The sequence below is a fragment of the Syngnathus leptorhynchus genome, chromosome 9 (genome assembly GCF_054491065.1).
Source record: "Syngnathus leptorhynchus isolate UIUO chromosome 9, UIUO_Slep, whole genome shotgun sequence".
NCBI lineage: Eukaryota > Metazoa > Chordata > Actinopteri > Syngnathiformes > Syngnathidae > Syngnathus > Syngnathus leptorhynchus.
Window position 1 is genome coordinate 11,212,587 of NC_141203.1, and position 24,891 is coordinate 11,237,477.

At 42.0% G+C, this 24,891-nt stretch overlaps 3 protein-coding genes across 6 annotated transcripts; 1 reads left to right on the forward strand and 2 right to left on the reverse strand.

Moving 5' to 3' along the window:
• Positions 1-1,260: 1,260 nt before the first annotated feature.
• On the reverse strand, positions 1,261-19,573 carry ubr3 (ubiquitin protein ligase E3 component n-recognin 3). 2 transcript variants are annotated; one of them, XM_085921133.1, is made up of 39 exons: positions 19,073-19,573; positions 18,175-18,314; positions 17,773-17,925; positions 17,547-17,687; positions 17,372-17,412; positions 17,051-17,117; positions 16,843-16,973; positions 16,547-16,775; positions 16,292-16,471; positions 15,948-16,081; positions 15,776-15,862; positions 15,618-15,683; positions 15,311-15,400; positions 15,099-15,227; positions 14,975-15,027; positions 14,764-14,897; positions 14,528-14,613; positions 14,305-14,446; positions 13,986-14,082; positions 13,208-13,349; positions 13,020-13,124; positions 12,770-12,940; positions 11,406-11,851; positions 10,610-10,698; positions 9,405-9,554; positions 9,175-9,308; positions 8,865-8,975; positions 8,495-8,695; positions 8,290-8,426; positions 7,788-7,873; positions 6,216-6,321; positions 5,051-5,151; positions 4,222-4,346; positions 3,229-3,333; positions 2,929-3,054; positions 2,629-2,787; positions 2,311-2,520; positions 2,089-2,228; positions 1,261-1,655 (listed from the first exon to the last, which is right to left on the reverse strand). In XM_085921133.1, the coding sequence occupies exons 1-39, from the start codon at positions 19,504-19,506 to the stop codon at positions 1,538-1,540; spliced, it is 5,496 nt and encodes a 1,831-aa protein (XP_085777259.1). In that variant the 5' UTR covers positions 19,507-19,573; the 3' UTR covers positions 1,261-1,537. The 2 variants fall into 2 exon arrangements, with proteins under 2 accessions (XP_085777259.1, XP_085777258.1); XM_085921132.1 differs by having other exon boundaries at positions 2,608-2,787.
• On the forward strand, positions 19,174-21,979 carry mettl5 (methyltransferase 5, N6-adenosine). Of its 2 annotated transcripts, XM_085921141.1 has the most exons (7): positions 19,638-20,286; positions 20,367-20,481; positions 20,567-20,751; positions 20,877-20,959; positions 21,068-21,119; positions 21,203-21,252; positions 21,573-21,979. In XM_085921141.1, exons 1-7 carry the CDS (start codon positions 20,187-20,189, stop codon positions 21,612-21,614), a joined length of 627 nt encoding a protein of 208 aa, XP_085777267.1. In that variant the 5' UTR covers positions 19,638-20,186; the 3' UTR covers positions 21,615-21,979. The 2 variants fall into 2 exon arrangements, with proteins under 2 accessions (XP_085777266.1, XP_085777267.1); XM_085921140.1 differs by having other exon boundaries at positions 19,174-20,286; positions 21,203-21,979.
• ssb (small RNA binding exonuclease protection factor La) lies at positions 21,311-24,564 on the reverse strand. Of its 2 annotated transcripts, none has more exons than XM_085921137.1 (12): positions 24,425-24,564; positions 23,787-23,844; positions 23,585-23,688; positions 23,333-23,507; positions 23,059-23,166; positions 22,881-22,984; positions 22,724-22,795; positions 22,598-22,640; positions 22,368-22,508; positions 22,063-22,249; positions 21,861-21,983; positions 21,311-21,775 (listed from the first exon to the last, which is right to left on the reverse strand). In XM_085921137.1, the coding sequence occupies exons 2-12, from the start codon at positions 23,835-23,837 to the stop codon at positions 21,696-21,698; spliced, it is 1,188 nt and encodes a 395-aa protein (XP_085777263.1). In that variant the 5' UTR covers positions 23,838-23,844; positions 24,425-24,564; the 3' UTR covers positions 21,311-21,695. The 2 variants fall into 2 exon arrangements, with proteins under 2 accessions (XP_085777263.1, XP_085777262.1); XM_085921136.1 differs by having other exon boundaries at positions 22,060-22,249.
• Positions 24,565-24,891: the final 327 nt, after the last annotated feature.

Below are 24,891 nucleotides of genomic sequence, written 5' to 3' on the forward strand. Positions count from 1 at the left end.
CATCACAATTTACACTCATTGACTATTTGCTGGCGGCCATTTACAAAGTGGGTACTGCAAACGTGATGACAAAGTGAAATGTGGTAAACATAAAAGCAGCATGCGTAACTTCTGCAAGTTTGACTTTTTTTTTTTTTTTTAAATTCAAGTGTCAACTTAAACCAAAGAAAAAAAATAAAATAACGGCAGCACGTTTGACGCCAGTAATACCGGCACTTATTTTATCCTCACTCTGATCAAAACATCTCACAGGCACGACTGGATGAACTTACTCTGCTCAAAAAAAAAAAAAAAAAGATTGAAAAGAAGCTAAGACACTTCAAGAATAGCGGCTCAAAAGATGTCATGCACAGTGTAAAGTGAAGCGTCTCCCAATTTTTTTATATATATATATTTTTAAATAAGTCCAAATATAATGTTGGAATGCGACTACAAATCTTGATTTACGATGTTCTTATTTTGGTAGAATTTTTTGTCACAGCTTTCAACAATTAAACAACTCGAACTGAAGTTGCTAAACTGTGTTTTATATGAATTCACGAATCGTTCGTCCTTGTTTTAGCATAAGCCAAACAGACCCAAATATTTTGAGGGGATAATAAATCTGATATTGATGATTGTTTATTCTTTGTTAAAAAAATACACGGGAAGAATACCATGAAAAAAATATTAAACTGCAAAACTACTGAGGGGCAAAAAGCCAAAATCCAAAGCGCAATTATATGGTTTTGTTGATCTTATTCTCCACGCGTAACCAGAAAAAAAAAAAAAGCAGAGCTCAGGCAAGACTTCAGTGAGCGTAATAACGTGGCCGCGTGCGAGACTAAACCAACATTCCCAGCGACCCGAGTAAAACCTCAATGCGCAACCTTCACAAAAAAGTTAAAATTACTTGAACAATGAGCAGCAGCATTTATTTAAATATCTAAAACTTTCAACAGCAAAAGAAAACAAAAAAAGAAAATTCCTGAGGATGGATTGCAACTAGACCCCACAAAAAGAGCCTTTTTTTGTTTTTTTTTTTGCTCTTTTGCAAAAAACGCCATAGTGTGTTGATGTCATGTAGTAATAATGCGTCTGCACCCGTCAGGATCTTAGAACCCATACCAGAACTGGGATTAAAAGGGAGATTCATTAACATCATCAGAAACGGTGCATTATTGCAAGGATAATCAGCATATATATTGTTTATATCGTATATCCAAATAAATACCAAAGCCTTCTAGAGCCTACTCCAAACATCTCTGGGAAAAGTTGTGCTTTTTTTTTTTTTTTTTTTTTTTTTATTTCATGTGTCCGAATTATTTTTTTCCCCTACATGATAAAATAATGAAATGCACACACGTGTTAATCCTTCGGGCTCGTGATTGTACGCCAAACTTCACGCAAACTGAGGTCATGTCACCGACACTAGTGGAAGATTTTGAGTGGAGTCAAACGTGGCAGATACTCGGGCAAAAAAGAAAAAAAGACAAATTGCAAATAGACTTCTTCTTTGTGACGGGCTGCAGTTTTAAAGTGGGGTGGGTTGTTTTGTTTAGAGTCCATTATAGTGAGGCCCCCAACGCTTATTGATGTGATCAAAGGTGTGCGAAACCCATTGTTGCTCCAACACTCGATATCGCTCTTCACACAAAAAGAGAGGTTTTCCACGGCTGAGAGAAAGAAAATAGGGAGGGAAGACAAGGGTGAGCTCCGGAGGGACTGAAGTATTTTTTTCATTGAACTATATCGAACAAATTTAACCCATTGGAATGAACGAAAACGCCATTCATTTGTTTAAGCCCCCCCCTAAAAATGTTTTCAGCATTTTTTTTAGGTCATCAGGTAAGTTGATAGCCTGCTTTATTTTTTAATGTATTATACATTCCCAATAAAAAACGATAGCATCTCATTGTTAGCAATACACTATTATTATTATTATTACGCTAGTATTATACTGCCCCCTTGTGGCATGCCAACGGGCACTGAAGCATGAACTAATGACGTTTCAACTTTTTTTTCTTACAGGGTAAGAACAAACTGGAATTTTCATTCATTTCAATCTCCATTCTAAGTCAAGTCAGCTGTGCGTGTGGGGAGCGGTACCGTAAATCCCGATCCTCCTCTCCGTGGGCATCGAGGTAAACGGAACCCCAGAGACAGAAGCGATGTCCGCGGATGATGATGATGACCGAGGCGTTAATCAGTAGAAAGATGCCCGTAGCGGCGCCACAGTGTTGGGAGTGCTACGTAACGAGAAGCATTGCGTCAACACCGACGACGTGGAGCTGCGGTTTCAAAAAACGGGGTCACGCTCGAGCGACTCACCAAAACACATTCACAGATACCCTGCTGCTTGCAGCAAACCCCTTTGAGACAGACGAAGGCTCCGCAAACCAGGCAGAGCGCGGGGTCCTTTGGCACCTTTTTACAAACAGTGCAGGCTTTCCTATGGTAGTACTGGAAGATGATATTGTAGTTGTCAGGCAGCTGGAGGAGGCGAGGCGGTGCCCACTGAGGATCCTGGACTAGCAAGGTCTTCGTACGAGACAAATGAGAGTCAAACATTCAGCTGACATTTTGCGACAAGCATTTGTTTTCGTTCTAGGTTGAGACGGAAGTTACCAGAGCTTGCTCTGCCTGCACCTGAGGGAGCCTTTTGACTTCGCCGCACCACTGCGTGACCAAGTCGAAAGCGCCGACCGCCCACTCCAGACACGAGGCACTGTTTGCAGGATTTGAAGCCACGGAGGCTGCAGGTGTGAGCCCCAAGCACATAGCCAGGGACGAGAACTCTTCCTGCTCCTGGGAAGAAAAAAAAAAAAGGATGACAATGACATTTCTGGTGTTTAGTCGCCTGCGGACCACACAATAATCTCATCACTGTTGATTACAACAAATTTAGGGGGGGGGAAAAAAAAAATGGCGCCACTAAGGACTAGTCACCAAGCAGCCAGTGAGGTTGTCTCCGTAAAGATGATGCTGCAGAAGGCAGGCGAGGCGAAGGAAGGGCAGGCAGTACTGCTGGAGGCTGAACTCGACAGATTGAGGGGACCACACGCTGGAGCTCAGCTGCAGAGGGGACCGACGGCAACGGTCGATCAATAACCAGATGACAGCTTAATGATAATATGGCTTGATAAATATCTCGGGAGTGAGATATTTGTCGAATCACTTTAATGTATTGTTTGGCAGGAAATGAGGAGAGAGGAGACAAAAAAAAAAAAAAAACGAGCAGGAACTCACCATGATGTCTTCCGTGTTGGCTGCATAGAGATTGTCGCATTTGGATAATTCGCCGATAACGTGACCGAGCAGCGCCTCAAAAGACGTGTCTGCATTTGCACGGGCCTATTGAAAGGAAATAATAATTAAAAAAAAAACATCAATGCAAATCTTCATCAAACATCTTCAACTACTTGGAAGAAATAAATCAATAATAAGCAAATTTCCTTTTGGACAACATTCACACATGGCTAAATATAAAAAAAAAAAAATTCTTCTATAGGAATGGACTAACTTAAAAGTAGATGAAGTACTAAAACGTGATGGAAACGACGACAGTGTCTACTCGATTCATTTCTCAAATGACTCCTTTGATAGGCGAGTCGTTATACTGTGACGGATCCGGACCACGCTTGCATGGCGGCCTTAAGTGTTCTCATACCTAATGGGGCGTAAAAAAAAAAAAAATCTAATTCAAACTTCTCACACTAACCCGACGTCGACTGTGACAATCTAACTGCATTACATCATGCTGAGTTATTTTTAAAATGAAGATGTCAACGATTGTCCACAACAGTACTGAATGTGTGTTTCAAAATAAAAATTCCATTGCTGGCCGGGTTGGTTTGTACAAAGGAAGCGCTGCGAGCATTCATCACGCGCGAGGCGGAAGAATATAAAACAGAAGCCTTATCGCGTCGGACGTTCTTTGTTCGAGATTTATACAAGCCGCTCCGAGCCTTGTCGTTTACGTGATTGTTTAGTCGTGAGATTCCAAACTTAGATCAAAGACGCGTGCAAAGTTGGCTTTTGACATTCTAGCCAGCCGCTCACTAATTCCAATTTAATTGGGTGAAGACAAATAGTCGATTAATGCAACACTCTCCAGCGGTCACGTTATTCAAGATAATGAAGATCGATGCCGTCGCCTGTGGAAAGCGCATCGATCATAAACAATGATTTACGGACATGGTGCACAAAAACAAAAGAGATCATTTATGGCTGGCCTTTGACCTTTTGGGCTGCGCCAGTTGAACACCAGGCCTGCCTTTCTTCCGGCCTCAGCTTGGTTGAGAGCGCCGCCAGTGCCTGGATGAACTGCAGGTTGTAGAGCATCTTCACCACACAGGTAAAATGCTCTGCAGGGGGGCGAGAGAGAGAAAGAGTTAAATAAAACGTGACAAGGCGAAAAATACAAAATTGGGGTTTGTTTATGAAATACCAACAAGATATAACAACACTGATGTATAATAAAAGTACAGTACATTATGTTTTTGACTTCCTGATTAGCTCATTGTCATGTAATCGGATCATTTATGGTGTTTGTTAGTCACTCGATTACACTCGAGGTGTAATTTTACAGACGAACTCCGCCTTGAATAATCCCGATTTCTATGTAGCGAGAGTCTGCCTTGTCCTTGAAAGCAGTCAATCAAATTGAGGCAGTAATAAAATGAGTCATTAAACATGAGTGCAGCTTGACAGCGAGCTCTTTAGGTGGCCGATGAAGGAGATACTGCGACAAGCTTGAGAAGAAGGACACGCCGACCCAAAATCACCCTTGCAAAAGTATTTTTCATTTTTTGTCCTTTACTAAATCTTGAAAAACTCACCTATCTGCTGTTTTTGTGCTCAAGCACAATCTCTTTTTTTTTTTTCCTTTGGCACCTTCTATTTGCATTTGAGCGTCAAGTGACTATGTTGGAATTGAGTGAAGGACTTTCGTTTGGTCAGGTCGAATGTAAATAAACAGCTTCGCTGCCATCTTGTGGCATCTATTGGCAATCGCGAGGGCATTAATTAACCCTTAAAAAAAAAAAAGGAAGAAAATCACAAAGTGTACCTTTTCGTAGGGGCTGCGGCATGGTGAGCACAAAGATAATCAGCAGGGATGGGACATCTCGAAACAGCATGGGCACTTCGGGTCTTTCCTCATCGAAACTACTGCAAAACAAAATGTGGTCATGTTTCTTTTTCTTTCCTCCCCAGCATTAGAGATAAAGTGTTTGGTTTTTTTCTTGACAAAAACAAACATGTCATCAAACAAAAATGTTTTGCCGAATGCATTCCTTGTACAGTTTTGCTGTGTGCCATTTCCAATTAAGCGTCTTTTTTTTTCCCCCCCCCCCCTGTTGACAATTAAACTCTGCACTCTTGAGAGGCCTCGGGAGATTTGAATGAGAGGGACTGCACTTAAGGTATAATACCCTCCATTACCACAGCACTCAGCGGTTAATTCCACAGTGCATTGATGGAAAGCCTTTATGGATGCAGCTCTCGAGCACAGTATGTGGTTTTTGTTTTTTCTTCTTCTTCTTCCTCAATTCTTTCCTCTCCCACTGATCAAATAAAAAGGGCTAAAATGCATCTCTCTCTCTCTCTCTCTCTCTCTGTCCTATTTAGCAAGCCTGGTTCATCTCGGGGGGGCCCTCGGGGCATCAATGACACAGCTCGCCACCGAAGACTCGCCAAAGTATTTTTAAGCGGCAAATGGCCCCTGTGAGAATACGGCGTGCCTGCGAGCAATTTTAGCATAACAAGTGTAAAAGCAGCATGAGGGGAGGAGCAGCTCTCTCTTTGCAACATCTTTTGTGACCATGATAATAATGTACTGCCGCACATCTTTGACTTGTGGTTTTTTTTTTTTGCTTCGAGCATTACAGAACGAGGGCACAATTGGGGTCTGTGCTGAAGTGCTGTGCTGGTGGAGAACACGCAGCAGCGCGCTTGTTCTCGGCGCACTGAATTAGACGGGGGTCGTTTCGCTCTCTGTGGAGTGCCCGGTAATTTGCCAGATGTAGCAATTATAGCGGTAGCTATGGAAACCCCTACATGGTCCATTTTCTGTATTTAGCTTCTCTTTTGTGCGACGGAAAATCTGTTGGGGGGCAGGAGAGCTGGTGTTTTAAGAAAGGTCCTTTGATTGCTTGATGATGTCAGGGAGCAATAGAAGAGGCAGTGATTTGCCTTTTTTTTTTTTTTTTTTTTAGAACAAGAACATTGCTCACTCGGTCTCTCTGCTTTGTGTAAGTTGAGTCAGTTTCGTCCAGGGGTTGTAAGCTGAATCAATGCTGTACAGACGCATGTGCATGGCTAACACATGAAACAGCTGATCTGAAATAGAAAAAGAAACTGCGTTATTTTTACCTCGTCAAAAATATATTTCCCTAAATGGTGTTCACGTGGTTCAGAATGACAAAAGTAATTTATGACAGTCGTGTAGCAGAGAGAAGGGAGCCTAATTTGTCATTATGTGACGCTAGTAAATTGAACCAGCAGTTATAATAAAAAAGTACAAGTCAGTTTGAAAACAAGTCCATTACTGGGAGTTTTATCAGTAATTTATCAGGTGCACAACTCATGGCCTCTGTTTTTTATGCCTTTCACAGGAATGTATGTGACTAGACTGCAGAAAAGTGCTCTGCAATACAGTCAGACTTTTGTAGAGGCCCAATAATTGGAGCAACACTGCCCCCTACAGGAGCATTTAGGTACAGCTAAAGAAAGTACACTTTTTTTTTTTTCCCCCTTCCTCTCATGTCAAGAATTAAATTGATACTCAAAATTGCAAAAGCAATGTTTTGTGGTGCATGAAATCAAGAAGACTGCAATTTTTCGATTAAATCAAACAAACAAAAAGCATACAAGAGCGTGGTCGCACATCAATAAAGGTGTTAACTTGAATGACCCGCACTTTTCTACAAGGCATCGTTGGAGCGTACCAGCCGCTTCACCTGCAAATCAGTTCCATCAAGAAGAGCCAAGTGAACACTAATGCATAGCAAGTGAGGGAATTTATCTGCTTGGTTAATGTCGCTCACAGCCTCAGACGGCTCCACGGTGGAGCTCTTCGCAGCCACTCGGGGACGACAGGCCATTTGTCTGCGGGAGCCTCAACTTTGACAGGTTCATTTCCAAACTAAAAATAGTGTGTGTGTGTGTGTGTGTGTGTGTGTGTGTGTGTGTGTGTGTGTGTGTGTGTGTGTGTGTGTGTGTGTGTGTGTGTGTGTGTGCGTGTGCGTGCGTGACGCAGCCTTTCATCTGCCCGCATCACCTGCAACGTCCACACATTTATCTACGCGTTTGTTCGCAATTGATTGAAGCTCCAGATTTAAGTCATGACTATGTATGATTGTAGTGATAGCCGTGCTTTATTTTTTTTAAGATTCAGCCTTAGATGCTTTTTTTTTGTCAACCATGACACCCGGGCCATCAGTAGTAAGATAGCATCTATCGTTGACTAGCGTTTGGGTTCTTTTTATGGCTCAGGAATGACACGGATGGATGAGTCGGAGCTTGCAATCTGACAATTTGGAATAGAGGAGAAAATGTACACTCATAGAATTCAGAATTTTATCTCAGGTCTGACTTCCTCTTGATTTATTCAAATGGGAAGTACTGCCCACCCAACCAATCATAATGAATCAATATTAAGTAGGTCGCATGTCAGAAGAACGTACAGAAATTGATTTGATGGTATAATATTTCCTATCATCATTATTTTTTCATTTGAATGGGAACCCAACTTCATCCTGCACGTCGTTGTAATCAAACGGAAGAGCGTGTGAGTAAATACTTACTGAGACACGAGCGCTTGGCGGCGGCACTGGCTCCACCGCAACACAAGTTCCCTCCCCGGTACACCAGTTCTAATTCCAGGTTGGTCCTGCGGAGGCACGATTTAAAAAAATTGGATATATCCTCAACCTTTAACAGTACATACTGAACATCGATGGGTGCTACAGAAATAAACGTCTTCCATTTCTATGGGCCAGCAAATGGGGGCCAATTCTTGAGTATCCTAAGAGTGTGTGGAAGGGGGGGGGGGGGGGAGCAATTTCGAATAGATAATGCAGCCACAACAGAGCTCCAGCTGGCTTTTGCTGATAAGAGCACCCTCGTGACAGAGGAATTTTCCCCTCTTCAGGCAATTTGCGCTGTTCATTGAACTTCAGAGAGTCAGGGTGAAGGGCTGAGGGGGAAAATCGTAGCAGTAGGTGAGCAAAAGGTTTTGGAATACAACAGGGGGGTACCTAAGGCCATTCAAAAAGTCTTACGTCGTGTAGGTCGCGGGAGTCTTACCTTGCCAAGGAGTACATGAAGAGGAAATCATTGTCAGGGGATCCAGGGTTCTTGCCATAGTCCATGTACTTCTTCTGGGTAGTGTTCTTAATATCTTTGATGACCAACTCCATTTCTTTGCTCAAATTGGACTCCATCTAGGGATGATTTGGAATTAGCACAACACAATTAGCTGTTCAAGGTCAACCACGTGTGTATGACTTACTGGGAAAAGGCCTAATTTGTCTTGAAGAGCTTCGACTTCCTTTATTAGCACACTGGTCTTCTTGTTGGTAGGAGTGTGCCACGCGCCGGCCTCGGAGCTTCGTCCGGGTCGACACGGAAGGACGCTGTTGGCGAATTGACGACAGAGCGGGCAGGTGAACTCGCCCTTGTCGACAGAGAATCCTTGTAGGACCTGGTCGTTCTAAAAAAAAAAAATTGAATGAATGACCTCGTAACAAATCATGGCTTTGCTATCTAATCGATGGCATGATTAATGATGCTAATTACAAATCGATTCCGTTTCCATTAATCAGCTAAACAAATGGACATCAATCATCATCACGTTATGAGGACGAGCACGTTGACTTTACCCTCAGAGACTCCATGTATGACTTGTGGCAATCGATATGCAAAGTGTGTCCGCAGGTCTGCACGTAGACGCCACCGTCCCAACCGATGGACACCGACTGCAGGCAGGAGCTCTGCAGCATCGAAAGGGGAGAGAAGAGAAAAAAAAAGAAAAAAAAAAGCTCAGATCCATCAACCTGCTGAACTTCAGTCATATTATTCATTTCAGAAAGAAAACGAATGCATGCTCTAAATTGAGTTGGACTCTAAAAGCATCGAGAGTGCTTTTTAGACAATTTCTTCCTAGTCGGACTGTTTTTCAAGGTCACTCACATCCTTGAAGAACCGCTGTAAGAGGGAAAGTCGGACGTCATGAGCCACGGCACACGTGTCGGCCGAGTAAATGTGCTCTTCGTCACTGGTTGGGAGATTCTTTGCCTCGGCGTTCTTGCAACGATGTCCGAGCACTGAAAGACATTTTCCGAAGGCTTATTCATTACCCTTTGAACGATTCAAAATGTTGACTCAACTTTTATTTGAAATTTTAAAATATGGAGCTGTACCCGACGAGGCCTGCAGGAGAACGACGAGGCCGGTGGGTCTGTCTTCGGTGGAAGGTCCGCTCTGTCCGCAGATCACGCAGTCGTAAAGAACTTCGGACTCCAACACCTCAGACGTTCCCAGGTCCATGGCTGCCTCGGTTTCTGGCGATTCTGGGACAAATCGAATTATTCAAAGAATAAATATCATACAATAGGCATATTTGTGCTTTAGCTCACAATGATGATCTTCATCTTTCTCTTTCTGCACTCCACTAGATGTTCCCCCCCACCCACCCACCACCGACGCAAGAAATGATTACTTCATTATAAACATATTTTACCTGACTGGACAATCGATTTTCTAAATGAGGTTTAAATGTTAAGAACTGTGTTTACCGGTAAATATTGAGCATAAATGTCACCTTGTGTTGATTTATGACTCTTGGGGGAGAATGGAAGTTAGCAAAAGGTCACTGTGGCAGCTTTTTTGCCGCAGGCTGCCTCAGTGCTTGTGCTCGTACGCTGAAGGTGAAATGACAAGGCAACACAAATTGTATTTTTTTTTCCCAGCAGCATCAAGGCTGCGTAACCTCCAGAGTGTACAAGTGTTGTTTGAATACGTCTTTATATTGAGCTTGTTCAAAGCGCTTGTGTGGTTAATGGAATTACTATTCGGTTCCGTAGATGGCCGACACGCCTTCAACTTGAAGGCTGCAAAATGTTGAAGGCTGCAATGCACCAAAGTGTTCAGATAAGCAAACATTAAGAACAAAAAAAAAAAAGGCTTCATTAACCTGAATCACTAATACTATGCAAAAATAATGCCTGCTGAAATTTTGTATTATATTCATCTGGGCCAATTTGGATGACACGAGGACGCAAACGCAGCACAGTGGGCTTCAAATAAAAATCACAGCTCAGCAGGAAGTGTGTACACAGAGGTCACAATAGTCCGCCGTCTAGTCGCGGCAGTCATTCTTCATTCACTAAACATACTGTGTCAGAGGGGTCCTGGGGGTCCAGCCCACTATTAGCACAAACATCCCCTGTGCCCTCCACCGCCAGCCTCCCATGACACGATTAAATTCACCGTTTGGGCTAACTGGCCGCAAGCTCACCCTCACCTAGGAACATCTCTAGAGGCCCCGGTGTTCTGCGGTAATAATGCGTTTGGAAAGGTCTTGTACACATCATTTATGGAGACCTGACAGAATTTTTTTGCTTACCAACATCCATGGCTGTCTCCATGAAACTCTTCTGTCTGGAGGCAAATTCAGCAAGCAGCTTCTGTTGCCTCTCTCGAGCCCTCTGACGCCTGAGAAGAAAATATTAAGAACTAATGCATTGCTCTTATGTGTAAAGTAATGTAAGAATTTACCTCAAGTTGAAAAAAAGCACATTAGCAGTATGTCTCCAAAGTATCAAATGGACACTTTGAGGACACGTAAACTATTATGATTGCGTGCCGATGTGGTTGTTTTGAAAGTGCTCGAGAAATAAAGTTGAGATGGATTAAGAGCCGCGCTGTGCACTCCCAAGCTTACTTGAAATGAAGTCTCTAATTTGGGGACATAAAAACTACCGACAGCTCGATCACTTTCACTGATGGCTTAATGAGTGGCTCCTCATTTTCACTTGGGGGATTAATGCGCTGCTACCTGATGGTTGTCAAGGGAGAGGAAGAAAAAAAAAAAAAAAACTCTGGGACATGTTAAATGAAGAGCATATGTATTTTACAAGTCTTCATCATTATAGGAAAAACTCAATTTATGGAATTTGTATCAGTGTTGGATACGGTGCATAGTTCACAATATAAATATATCAAAGTGACTTAATGGACCTGAATTTTTTTTTTTTTATAGGACATAACTATTCTGCAAAGCCACTTAGGATCTTGATTATAGTCTCAAATAGTACCTCTGGGGAGAGCCAAGTGAAGACCGATAAAGTGCAATGTTGAATAAATAGCAAATCACATTAATGGAAATCAATTTGAGGAGGTGGAGGGAAAAACAGTGTTACCTTTCTTCTTTGTCCATGGCTTTCTTGTCTGTTGGACTGTTTTTTTTGGGTGGCACAGGAGGACACACCTTCCCGCAAATGTCTTGGATGCTCCGCTTGATTTGGCAGCTGCGCGTGGCCGCCTTGGTGAGGATCCGCTCGATGGCCGTTATGCCATCGCCGTGAGCGTGACGGCTCGTGTCCATATTATCTAACCAGGATTCCGACAGCGAGTTCTGCTTGGACGACAGCTTCTGGTGCAGCTTGACCAGGAGGGAGAGCATGCTCTCCCTTATCTCCAGGATCTCTGTCACCAGCTGCGGGGGCGTACCTGGGGGCACCCAGCGAGTGGACGAACTCTTGGGCCTGACGACCAGGTTGGCCTCCGAACTGCTGCGGTTGATTATCTCCTGGAACTTCCTTCGGCGCTCTGCTACGAGGCTGAACACCTGAGCTTCCCGCAGATTCTGTTATGAAAGGATTAGAATTTTTTTTTTTTTTTTCATTATTTATTCACTATTTCTTTCTTTCTTTTTTTATTATTTATTTTTTTATTTGTTTACTATTTATTTATTCATTTACTATGTATTTGTTTATTTACCATTTATTTATTTACCATTTATTTATTTTTGTTGTTAATAATTTATTTGGAGAAACTACAACATTCCATTTTTTGATGGAGATTTTATGGGGCTATTTTTGAGACACAACGTGCCCATCACAACACAAACTATACAAAGAGAGTAAAGACGACTTCCTATTCCACCTGCACTTGGGTGCGCCGCTAAATCACCATCCCTCAGCCTGACAACAATAATAAACCAATGGACTGAGATGGATTGGAAGGATCCTAGTCAAATAGGTACAATGCACATAAAATGTCAAAATTAAATAACCATGATTAAAAACTGGGCCGACATTTCTTTATCAGCCTTGCTGATAGTGCTACAGACAGAGCCATTACCCGGCCGGGGGAGTCATGGTGAAGTGCCCTACCCATCTGAAGGATTGCCACGACCCGACCTGACAAAAAGGACCCGCGCCGCACCGTTAAATAAACATACATCATATCCCCCGGACACGGCAACATCAATCAAACTGACAAGCAGTTAAAAAGCGTTTACCCAAACCTGTATTACACACATAATTAGTTTCAGCAGGGGGAACTGCTGAAGCGTGGCGCCATGCAAACACCACAGCACACCCGAGAAGACCAAACACTCGCAAAAGTTTTTTTTTTTCTTTCTTAAATCAGTAAAGGGTGCAAAGCGCTACCTCTCTCCAATTGGCTGAAAGACGCCTGGAGTTCTGCGAAGTGAGGACATCACAGTGAACCAAGAGAGGGAGATCGCGAGGTGTCTGACGGAAACTGTTCGGTCCGTTACCTGGCCGTAGGAAGACGCTTCCGAGCTGGTGCTGGGCGGAGCCTCGCGCTTCACTTCGGGCGCCGTCTCGGGAACTCGAACTCGCACAAAATTGATGACGTGGTGCAGGTTGGAGATGAGGTTGGTGCCGGGGAACCAACTGTCATGGCAGTGCTCTTCAATGCAAGGCTCCTGAGAACATGGAAAAAAATAAATCCACATGTGGTCTGCGGGCTGACATTGAATTGCCATCAATCTTACTAACCCTTACCTCATCTTCTTTGCTGTCTTGAACCTGGTTATCCAAGCCCAGCTCAATTAGGTAAAGCACCATACACAGCACGTGTTCAGACATATTCTGATGATCCATCCATATCTAAAACAAAAACACAAAAGTACCTGCTTTATGAGAAATCATAGCGACGTAACATTGAAGTACTGACCGTCAAAAGATCTTACCTTGTAAAGCAGAGTGAATATCACAATGTGCAGGGTTTTGCAGTGCAATAGTTTGATCAGGCCTTTGTAGCACGGGTGCAAGGGCGTCCTCTCCTTGTAAGGAGGCCATGGGTTGCCCGTGTGAATGCCTGACTGCTTTAAACTGGGTGGCCCACAGAGAAGGAGAGAGTTACTGACATAGCCGTAACGACGTGTAAGCTATCAAAAGATGGTGATAAACGTGACAAATATTGATTGATCAGAGATAAATGTTGTAAAGTGGAATATTTAAAGTCATCCCATATTGTGTTGCCAAGCAGCAGCTCGCCCTCAAAAAAAAAGTGACGGCAAAATGCAATTAACTATCGGCGATCCATCTGAACTTTCAATTACATCTCTACCCGAAGGAGAAGCATTATACAAAGGTTATCTTTCCCCACTCCAATTGCAAACATGGCGTTGGGTGGTAATGGTATCGTCGTTCCTTCTAATAGCATGAAGAAGGTGAACGCCGAGGATTCGTCTTCACCGCGACTGACACATTTGTCCCGGGCCCGAAACCAGACGAGGGAGATTTCCTCAATTCTATTACAATTTTGCCTGAAATATAGATTTTTTGTCCCTGACAGCTATTTAATTGGAAGCAACTTTAGCAGCCAATGGACCTGACCTTTCTTATCATGTCCCTCCATGAACACTAACAGATAGATGACCCCGGCAACACTGAAGAGGAGAGCGTGTGTTTGGTTTTCCAGAGAAGACAATGAAATGATTTGCGCAAACGTCGAGTTCAACTTACAATGCTGAATACCGATCCATCGCGGACTGCACGTCACGTCGGTACACAGTTCTGAGAACAACCATGATGGGGTCAAACTCATTCTCCCACACTTCAGCTGTTGGAGGGAAAGAAAAAAAAAAAAAGGAGACATACCGCGTTTCCTTCATTACTAATTCTACTTATGCGAGTGGAGTAAGACTGCCACCAAGTGGTGGGATGATAAAACTGCACATTGTTTCAATAGTAAATAGATTTTTTACCGAATTTGAAACATAATCCGGGTTTGCGCAGATTAATTATGTGATCATCATGACTTTACTTTAATAGCGCAGCCTACCTTTGGGTGTGTACATGCCCTGCTGCATGGAACCTCCCGGCTCAAACACCGGTGCTTTGAAATCGGCCACGGCAGAGAGCATCTCCTCAAAACTGCAGCTCCCTGGCACGATGCCACTCTTCGGGTTGGGATTCTCGGGAATCTGAGAAAACACGCCTAAGGAACAACTTTTTGGTGACGTAAGATTTCACGTGGCATCTCTCGAAATTGATTGAAAGGATACAAGGTCTAACAGTGAGCTGTGGGTGCGATCATTCATACACAGCTGCGAGACCATCTCAGCCCGAAGGATCTCGTCGTCTGTCATCCCTGATGGCGAGAGTGAGGAGACGTGGCATTCAAATTCATGAAATCAACTGCGTCATCAGCCTTTTCTTTCTCAAGCAGCCATCGGAAGGTCATAATTCACCACCAGAGTGGCGCTGTCAGAATTGTGACATTCTTTGTTGGGCCACTTACCTAAATGAATGCGAAGGCTCGTCAGGATGACTAAGAAGGTCAAAGCGCCTTCCAGCATCGGTCTTTCCTGTTCGGAATCTAACACGGCGTTCTGATGCTGAGACGCCATGGTTAAAAGATCGACCACTTTGAACCTGCGGGTGGCAAGGATAATTCTTCTAACCATGATGGAATATGACAGAAGCAGAAAAATGCAATGATTGGAACACACCTCTCAAAAACACTGGAGATAAAGTAGTCAGGATCGAGCCTTGACGCGCAAACCTGCAAAACAAGGAGGATGAGAATCTACGTGTGACAACACCTGAGCAAAATGTCTGATGTTCACTCCCAACCTGTAGTAGATAGATGTCGGGGTCGATCATGGAGTTACAAAAGTGTGACTGCACGTAGGTCATAGCTTGTCCTTTAATCTGCAAGCCGTTTCTAACCCACATGTTGCTGTGGATCTCGGACAGACTTGCCTACAAGCAAAAGTTGCAAGTCATATTATTAGGACTCATCCGAGTTCAAGCGGAAGAAGAAGAAGAAGCCAAGCATGCGCTACCTGAATCTGCAATGGATGCACCATGATTTTCATCAGCATCTCTTGGTCAGGGAGGAGGCTGTCCAGGTCCAGGCCTTGGCACTTCACAGCCTGGGAATTATTTAAATAATTCAATCATATATATAATATATTAAATAATATAATATATGATTATAATCAAATATAATAAGAATAGAATTAAATAAAAATAATTAAATCTTCAAATTCAATAATAACTACATTATGAGTGTCACAAATAGCCAATGCCCATTGCTCAGAAATCTGCAAAAAACCTAAGTAAGCACAAAAATGCTGCAGTTGGACATACCTTACTGAGGAACATGGCGTAGTAGCGATGGAGCGGCAAGTGAAATGTCACTTGATTTGGCAAAGGCTGCAAAAAAAAAAAAAAAAAAAAAAAAACCACAAGCCGTGAGAAACCTGGAGAAGGAAACGCTCCGAAAGCTAAACCTTCTTAAACTTCACCTCGTCGTTGAAGCTGATTGCGTCGAACCAGATCTGAAGTGTCTCCAAACAGTAGCGTACCACAGTCTTAGTATACTCCTGAGTCTCCTGAGGACACACGTGTTCAAACTCCTTAGCAGGAAGTTCACCTTGGAGAGTCGAGTCCAAGTGTGACAACACGGCCAGAACTTACTTTGACTTTGCAGTGCGTTAAAAGTCCCCACATGGGTTGCGCGCAGGCCTCCAGCTCGGCCGCGAACGCCGCATAGTAAGTCTGAGATTCAAATTCCACATGCTCGTTCAACTCCCGCTTATTCAAGTTCATTCCTGTCACGACAGAAAACGACATCGTGCACATGACCCCCAGCAAGAAGACACTCGAGAGTTATTTTTAGCGCCGTGACTGCACATGGCAAGCGAGCGGCGTAAAAACACAATTCTAATTCGGTGACACGGGCTCACGTTGCGTCAGGGGTCACCAACAATTGTTGCCGCAAAACAAACGACACGTGTTTGAGGGTACGACGAAGGACGTACCTTGGAAAAAAGACACGAAGCTCATCCACAGCATCAACAAGGAATGATCTTCCAGGAACTTTTTGGCAACACTTTGGTGTGATAAGATGTTGATAAAATCACTAACTAAGGGCCAGTATGTGTTATTTTTCAACAGAGCCTCGCTGCAGTTCACCACAACATGCCGACTGTTTTCTTCATCTGAAAAAAAAAAAAAGGAAAATAATTCAAACCAATGAAGGCCGGACATTAGGAGTTTTCAAATTGATTAGTTACCCTGAAGTTCACTTTTAATAAGGCAACTCTCCATCATATAAAGGAGGACAGTGACCATGATGTCCAGCAGCTGACACTCCTCGGTCACATGACGAGCCAGTTCCTCGTTGCTGAACAATTGCACGCTGATATGTACAATACGGTTGGACATGGTGTCCGACTCGTGGCTTTTCATCAAGGTTTTCATGATGAATGCGTAATGCTGAACAAATGTTTTGGTAAAAGTGATCTGCCCAAAACAAAAACAACAGGAGTTACATTGCTGCAAAACAACGAGATGATAAATTGCTACTCACTTTGTAATCTTGATCCGGCAACATATTCAGCAAGAAGGTGACCTTCTTCTGAGGAAACTCATATTTGATTGTCCAAAACAGGAGCTCCTCCAAAAAACATTTATGCTTCAAACATTCAATGATGGACAAGTCTGAGGGCGGGGAAAAGATACACAATAAGGAGCAGTTGTCAATATTAGTATTATAATAAGTATTTCCTTCATATTACCTTTTGTACTGCTACTCAGCTTGACCCTCTTTCTCTTGCCGACAGATTGGCCAGCGTCTTGGTCCTCCTGAGAATGCGGGGAATAAAAAAACACTCGGAATAAAAATCTGTGAAATCTGATTTATCACCTAAATGATAGTAATTTGGAATAAATAAATAAAAAACTTTACAGTGCAACCATTAAAGTTTGATGGATGATAAGGTTTTTTAAAAAATGCCTGTGCAGTTAATTGCGATTTTATTATCGTGACAATTTGACCCTTATGAAGATCAATTTAGATGACCCATTGTAACATTTGAAAACAGGATTTTTGTACAAACCTCTTTGCTCGACTCATCGGGGCTCCCCGGTGCTGCGGATCCTAAAAGTGACAGTAAAGTTGAGCATAGCTATTTCATGAAGACTGTAAAGTCAATGACTCAAGAAATCATATTTGATATAAAAAAAAAAGTCTGATAGAAAAAGGCAACAACGTGAACAAGAAGAAAATCTCACCCAGTAGGGCGTCAGCTCCTCCTTCCGCCCCGGCTTCACCTGTACTTTGGGCCTTGTCCTCCACAGACACCAAGCCAGAATTCCTCAATGCTGCCAAATACTTCTCGTAGTTCTTTTTAGCAAACAAATTGTCTGCCTGGCCTGAAGCAAAAGAAAAGAGGACTTAGTCATCACCTGCGTAACGTGCTTGCTTTAATGTCATAGCAAAACCGCATCGAGCAGTTACCCATGCTCAACTCCTTGAATGTTTGCTGATTGGTCAAAATCTTGGTTAGTACAGTCCGCATTGCTCCGCCCATTTTGGTGAGCTCTTCCAGGAAGGAGATTTGAGGCTCCAGCTGCTGAAGAACCTTTTGTAGATCTCTCTCAGTTGAGCTGTCTGGTGCGGGGCAGATAAAGATTTTTTTTTTTTTTTTAAACACGTGTTATGACTCTCAGCTCTTTGTAAACATGATACCGGATGTAAACAAGAGCTTGCGCTATTTATCTATATCTGCATTTAATATGTAATAAGATACTAGAGCTCAGCAATCATTGGTTCAGAACTCAAGAGACTTCACTTCTGTTGCGTGACTGGTTCATATAAAATGTTTGATTTAACTAGTGATAACTAATAACTAGTCCTTACCTGCTTCTGTATAGCCATCCCTCAAATATTGTATGACAGACAGGATAAAGCGAGGGAGAACCAACTCTGACATCATCAGAAGATCTCTGGGAATCGACGGGATGTTTTCTCCTGTTCTCAACCGATGCCGTCTGCAAAACCTGTTTTTTTTAAAAAACAAAGACATTCTTTAGCAAACTGATACCTTTGAGAGCAGCCAAAAATATGTGCCTCTCTCAAAGCCATTCTGAGACAAGTCTCAGGCATTTTTTTGGTCAATTCATTCACTGAAAAGTCAAATTCAAGATGTTTAGTTCCATTTTAAAAAGCAATATTCAGATGACGAACATGTTGGATTTTGCCATAATGTCTGATAGGCACCTAACAATACAACATAACATTTTGATAGTTGATTAGTATCTTTTTTTTTAATCTATAAACTAACAATACTTGTTTTAAAGTGTTTGTTCATGGAGAGCACTGTCTCATCGGAAAGGGCAGGTGCAATCGTTGTTTTACAATGAGGCAACATCATTCAACCATGCCCAACCCAATTGGACGTTTGTTAGTTTATCGGTTCTCCAATGATCCAACTATGTCTAAACAACCATATAAGCTAAAATGATCAAGTTCGAGTAGCTAAGTGACGTTCACCATGGATGGATTCTCTTAATTGCTCAATCAATGCTAACTAACATTGTCTCGCCCATTACAGGAAAAGGAAAAACAAAACAGTAATTATCAATGTGTATATGTCGTCATTGGAAATGAAGTATCTCACCAAATGACACAAAGGTTGTATTCGTAGGTGACGACATTTGAATAAAAACGAGAAGCTCCCTTCCAAAGAGCACCTGTCACTGGCTAGCATAGCTTAGCATCTTTTAGCCTAGCTTAGCTAGTCGAAAACTTGGCTTACCCACTCTCGCGCATGACATTACTGTCTCCACAATCACAGGCCCCGCCAGCCTGGCTCCGGAACATGTTGAAGTCATGACTCGTATGGTCTCCGTTGTTAAAGCACTCGGCGCACAGTGACATGCAGGGGGAGATTCCACAAGTCCGGCATCGATACGCCACGAAATTGGCCGTCCAAACTAAGCCGCACAGGGTGGCGTTGTCATAAGAGCGGACCGTTTTGCAGAACTCCTCGAATGCTTCGCCTCCTGCAATTAGACATTTACACCAGTCAAGCGCTTCGGTGTCCGTGGCTGGTTTTTCGGGATTTAGCACGTCATCCAGGAGCTCGTGAATTTGTCGGAGGGCAGCGCTGTTGTCAGTCCGCTTTAAGTCTGCCTTCAGGTGGGCGGCAGTAGCTTTCTTATCCCGGCGTAACAGCGACGCCGCCATCATTCGCTGGCTTGTTGTCCACAAATTTATTTTTGTTGTCTTGCGTCCATGTTCTCGCGAGTTCTCGCGATACTTTTCGCCGTTAGTGTTCGTCGTTTTATTTTTTATTTTATATAAAAGGGAACTGCAGCCTACGTATACACGTTCGAAAGAAAAAAGTTGCAGTTTCACACTTAATTTACGTATATGCTGAGGTAGTTTAGTTTAATGAAGCTGGTTTCCCAGCTTCGTTCAGACGCATCTATTTTCGTGTGCTTGTCGGTTTTATTGTTTTTTTCTTTTTTCTTTTTTTTTTTTTTTGCTTTTATGCAACAGCAGCCTAATTTTAATCCGACCCGTCTATAAAATAGAAATGAAAAATTGTGAACTGTCACGCTTTCTGAAGAAAGCGTCTAAATAAAGAGTAGAAAGAAATGCAACTGAATTTCAATTTAAAATTTGACGTGGTGCGTTTGTACTTTATGGTGGTTACAATGTCATGTTTTAAAGCACAAAGTTTTATTTAATATTGGCAAGAATTTGACCGGCTCCATTCTCTCGCGTTTTTGTTCCATGTCGGTATGCTTTGGTTGATACAACCAAAACGGAAGTTGTCTAATCTACAGTAAAACTTCACATTTTACTGAGAACTATCGCCTTTTCTTTCATTCAATGGATAAATTAAGCTTTGATAGTTGCACACGATGAAACTTAAAGAGTTGGAAAGTTGTCTACAACAAGTGGATACATTTGAAGAGCCCAAAATCCTTCTGGAACAATATCCAACCAGTGCACACATTGCTGGTGAGAAAACAGCATGCGCTCACCTGGGCGTTTGTTTACTTTCCTTTAATTGAATCAAAAATTAATTTGTGATTCCGTAGCGTGCATGCTGTACACTATCCACAACACGTTTGATGACATTGAGGCAAAACTGGTGGCGGATCTCGGATGTGGCTGTGGAGTTCTCAGCATCGGTGCGGCGATGCTCGAAGCTGGGTGCGCTTATCTGACTTTTTGTCCTAATTATCTACAATAATACTGAAATATCACTGGGTAAACTTCTCTGACATGTCTTCTAAAGGTTATGCGTCGGCTTTGACATCGACAACGACGCGCTGGACATTTTTAGAAGAAATGCGGATGAATTCGAGCTTTCCAATGTTGATCTGGTCCAGTGTGACTTGTGTTCGCTGAAGGCTGAAGACTATCGTAACAGTTTTGACACTGTCATCATGAATCCCCCTTTTGGAACTAAACATAACCAGGGTGAGGAAGTAATAAGCCGATTTATGCACGATCAATCATTTTTGATTGAAGACTTTAGTGGCCGATGTGTTGATAACTTTATGTGCCATTTTATGAGCTTCCAACTCTGAAATGTTTTCCTCAAGGTATGGACATGAAGTTTTTGAGAGCTGCTATAACAATGGCAAAGACATCTGTATATTCACTTCATAAAACATCAACCCGTGAAGTGAGTTAACCCTCTTCCCCCATTCTTGCCATTAACTTTGCAGGCAGTAAATTAACAACAAAAACAGCGTGTGTGTCTGACAAGTTTATGTTCTTTCTCCCATTGCAGCACATACAAAAGAAAGCAAATGACTGGGGAGTGAAGATGGAAGTCATAGCAGGTAATGCATGCACATTAGAACTATTGAAACAAACTAGTTGACTTCCTTGATTTTATTTTTATTTTTCCTTTAACCCTAACCAGAACTGAGATACGACTTACCGGCATCTTATAAGTTTCACAAAAAGAAATCGGTGAGTTTAAATACCCTTCACGCTCTTTTCCGAGAGCTGAGCAAGCACATTAAAACGGTTGAATTGTTAAGCATGGTTTATTAGCAATTCACAATGAAACGTAAAAATAGCAAAGCTTTTTTTGTTTTTACTAATGAAGGGAAGTTTTTTTTGTCACACGAGGAGTCTTAGAAAACCAACTAAAATGTTCAGTTGAAATTAAATTACAGTCCGAGTCTCAGAGAGCGGAAGGTTTTCTACATAATAAAAATCAAATAGTCTGAAGAGAAACATTAAAGGACTTCCAAAGCAGATTACTGACACCAAGGTTTGCTCTCCAGGTTGACATTCAGGTGGACTTCCTTCGCTTCTCCAAAGCTTGATGCTTATGACTGGAATGGACTTGTTTGCCTCTGTATATAATAAATGTTTTGTCCAAAAGAAATGCTCAGCGCGTGGCCTCATTAGGATCCATTTTCAGTTTTGGCCACTTTAGCCGCGGGACCGTCGGCTTCCTCGAGTTCTCTCTTCGGGGCGGCGGGCGCTGGATGAAAAAGTGGAAATAATTCAACAATGTTGCAAATTCTTATTTCACGCAAATCTTGTAAATGGAATGAATGTTTACATACCCGCCGCCTCCTCATCGTCGCTTTCAAATTTCGTCTTCTTGCCCTGGTATTGAGTTCTGTTTTGATCTCTTCCCCCTTTCCCTTTGCGACCTCCTCTTCCTCGACCACCGGATTTTCCTCTGCCTTTAAGACGGACAAATGATTCTGATTAAAAACAGGGGAATCGAGCAACGGTCTGCGTTTGGACCGAGTCACTCACTACCTCTGTCTTTATTCCGGCTGAGTGATTCCTGTTGCGCTTTAATGATCTTCTTCAGGGCCTCTTTTTCCTCTTCTCCTTCAAGCAGCTTCCAAGTAACGACATTGTTCTTCACTTTAAGCTCCCCGTCATTCGCCTCTTTGGCCTTCTCAAATGCTTCCTTTGCATTTCCGTCGAAGAGGAGGTTGCCCTTGTTAAGATTCAAAACGGATCTGATATCAAATATTTAAAAAAAAAAAAACCACCTTCCACTCATAAAATAAACATTTGTGATAGTATATTAATTGCTGGAGGAACTCTTGACTTACCTCTTTGGCCCCTCTTGTAAAATCGACCCACTTGATTCGTTTATATTCGGAGAACACGGCATGAAAGTCCTCTCTGGAAACATCTTGCAGCTCGCCAGAGAAATTTAACAAAGAACCTGAGTACTCTTCCAAGAGCTGCTCCTGCAAAATGGCAAACGTTGCTCGCATTAGCAAACCTTCCCCCTTTCAAAAAAAAAAAAAAATTAAGCTTGAGGATTAAGGGCACTCACCATAGTTTTCTCTTCCGCGTGTTTCTGTTGCTGTTCTTTATCCCTGAGGGGGATTTGTGAAAAGAGCATATTACTTGACTTTTTTTTTTTTATTATTTAGAAAATATAAATCTGTTATGTACTCACTGTTTCACTTTTGCTTTTGATTGTGCTTTGTGTTGTTTTCGCTCTTCTGCTTTCTTTGCATGGTAGGCTTCCCTAAAAACACAAAAGAACATTTGACTCTGCACAAGCCATGCTATAAATTGTTCAATATTTAAAAAAACAAAACAAAAAAAAAAACCTTGATAACACAAGCATCTCATTGTCTTTGAATGATTTGATGTCAGGACGTTCAAGGAACTTTTTGGATGACTCTTCGGTGTCAAAACAGATAAACACCGAACCCTGCCAACAGATATGGAGTTCATATCACACTTCCTGAAATTTCATCCATCAACTTTGAATGAACTTTTGCCAACCTTGAACTGCCTTTCCATATCCCTCCTCATTTGAATGTTTTCTATGTTGCCTTTCCCATTCAACCACTCCTGGATCTCATCAAGGGAGGTTCCCAAGGGAAAACCTTTCTGGAGGAACAAATGGGACAAATTATTGTGTGATGTGAAAGACAGAGAAATGAAAAAAAAAAAAAAACGTATCGTACTTTAGCAATAAATGTATGGCATGAAAATGTGAAACTACAGGTATCTGGAAGTTTTCTAGAATGGGAAAAAAAAGCGAATGATGTCGTACCATGTAGACAGATTTGTGCTTTATAGCATCTTTGTACTCGTCGTTCAGTTCAGGTAAAGGTTTTTCAGGACACCTCCTGATTTTTGTCTTATCTTCACTGACTTCCAAAAGGCCACTTGGTGATTTCTTGAGAGCGGAAATGATGACGTTAGCGTCAGAGGTGAGCGATTTTAGTCTGGAAAGAGAATGTAAAGAAAACACTAAAAACCCTGAGGGGGAACACAAAAAAAAAAGTGCAACAAAGACACAAACCTGTTAAATTTGAGCATTGTCTCCAATGTGACCCAACCATCATCAAGCTGAAGTTGTTCTTTCAGAAACTTGTCCCTGAGAAGATTGTGATCCCCAAAGTAGTACTGCAAGGAGGAATACAGTAAATGTACAATTTTCTTATCAAGAATATTTTAAGGACTGAATAAAACGCTTCCAATTGAAAAGCATATAAATAAATTACCTCGACTTGACGAGCCACTTTCACTTCAACTGAGGACATTTGTTCAGACATGACTGATCTGTGAGCAACACACAATAGTCATAAATTATTATTAAGCATTTTGTTCAATTCAGGAGAGGTATATAAACGATTAGTTCTGAAATGAGGCGTCCACAATGAATAACTTACATGACAAAACAAATTTCCATAATTAAAAAAACCGTCACAGGCACACCAATCGATCAAACGTGCTACAACAATTAGCTATTACATACAATTGTCTATCAAAATCTATTGTTGTTGTTTTGCGTTCTTATGTCGTTCTTTATTGTAGCTAGCATGCTAGCAAGCTAATATGTCGCAGTTGCACGCCAGCCAAACAGTGTGCTGCTAAATAAGCAAATGGTTCCATTTAGGAAAAAAAAACAATTAGTTTTATATTGACAACACGATATGAACTCGTGATAATATTCGTGTAGGTATATCATTTTAGCACACTTTGAATGAGTTTAACCATGTGACTCCATTCTATCGCTAGTCAGCGTGCTGCTAAACAGGGGCGTCGTGTGTATATTAAAAAAAGATCATCTTTCGGGAGGGTATTTAAACAGAAAGCTACTGATATTTCATCTTCCATTGACCGGTTGTACTGTACTTACGTTGCACTTGATACGAGCCGGTGGAAAATGTAGTCTTTCAAACGGAGGGATTTTACTTTGGCACCAGTTTGTACATGTGGGACTGACTGCGTGTTACGGAAAGTCAGCAGGACCAAAAGTCAATAATGCGCAATAGTAGGGAAGCTGCAATTGCATCAAATTGTCGCTGAGTGTCGCTGCCGTCATACAATTTGACAAATTTAAATGTAAATGATTGTTTAACATATTTCAACTAACTATTTAGTACATATAAAAGTTGTATTTCATTGATATCTGTTTTTTTTATGGTGTATTTTCTGATTATCTCCATTATAAAGTTGCAGGTGGAGCCTATCCCAGATGTGTTAGACTGAGCACAGCATGCAACCTGAACTGGTTTCCAGTCAATCGCAGGGCATGCAATAAATCAATTCATGCATTTTTTTCAAGAGATACATTTATTTAAAATAAATTAATAGAGTCAATAC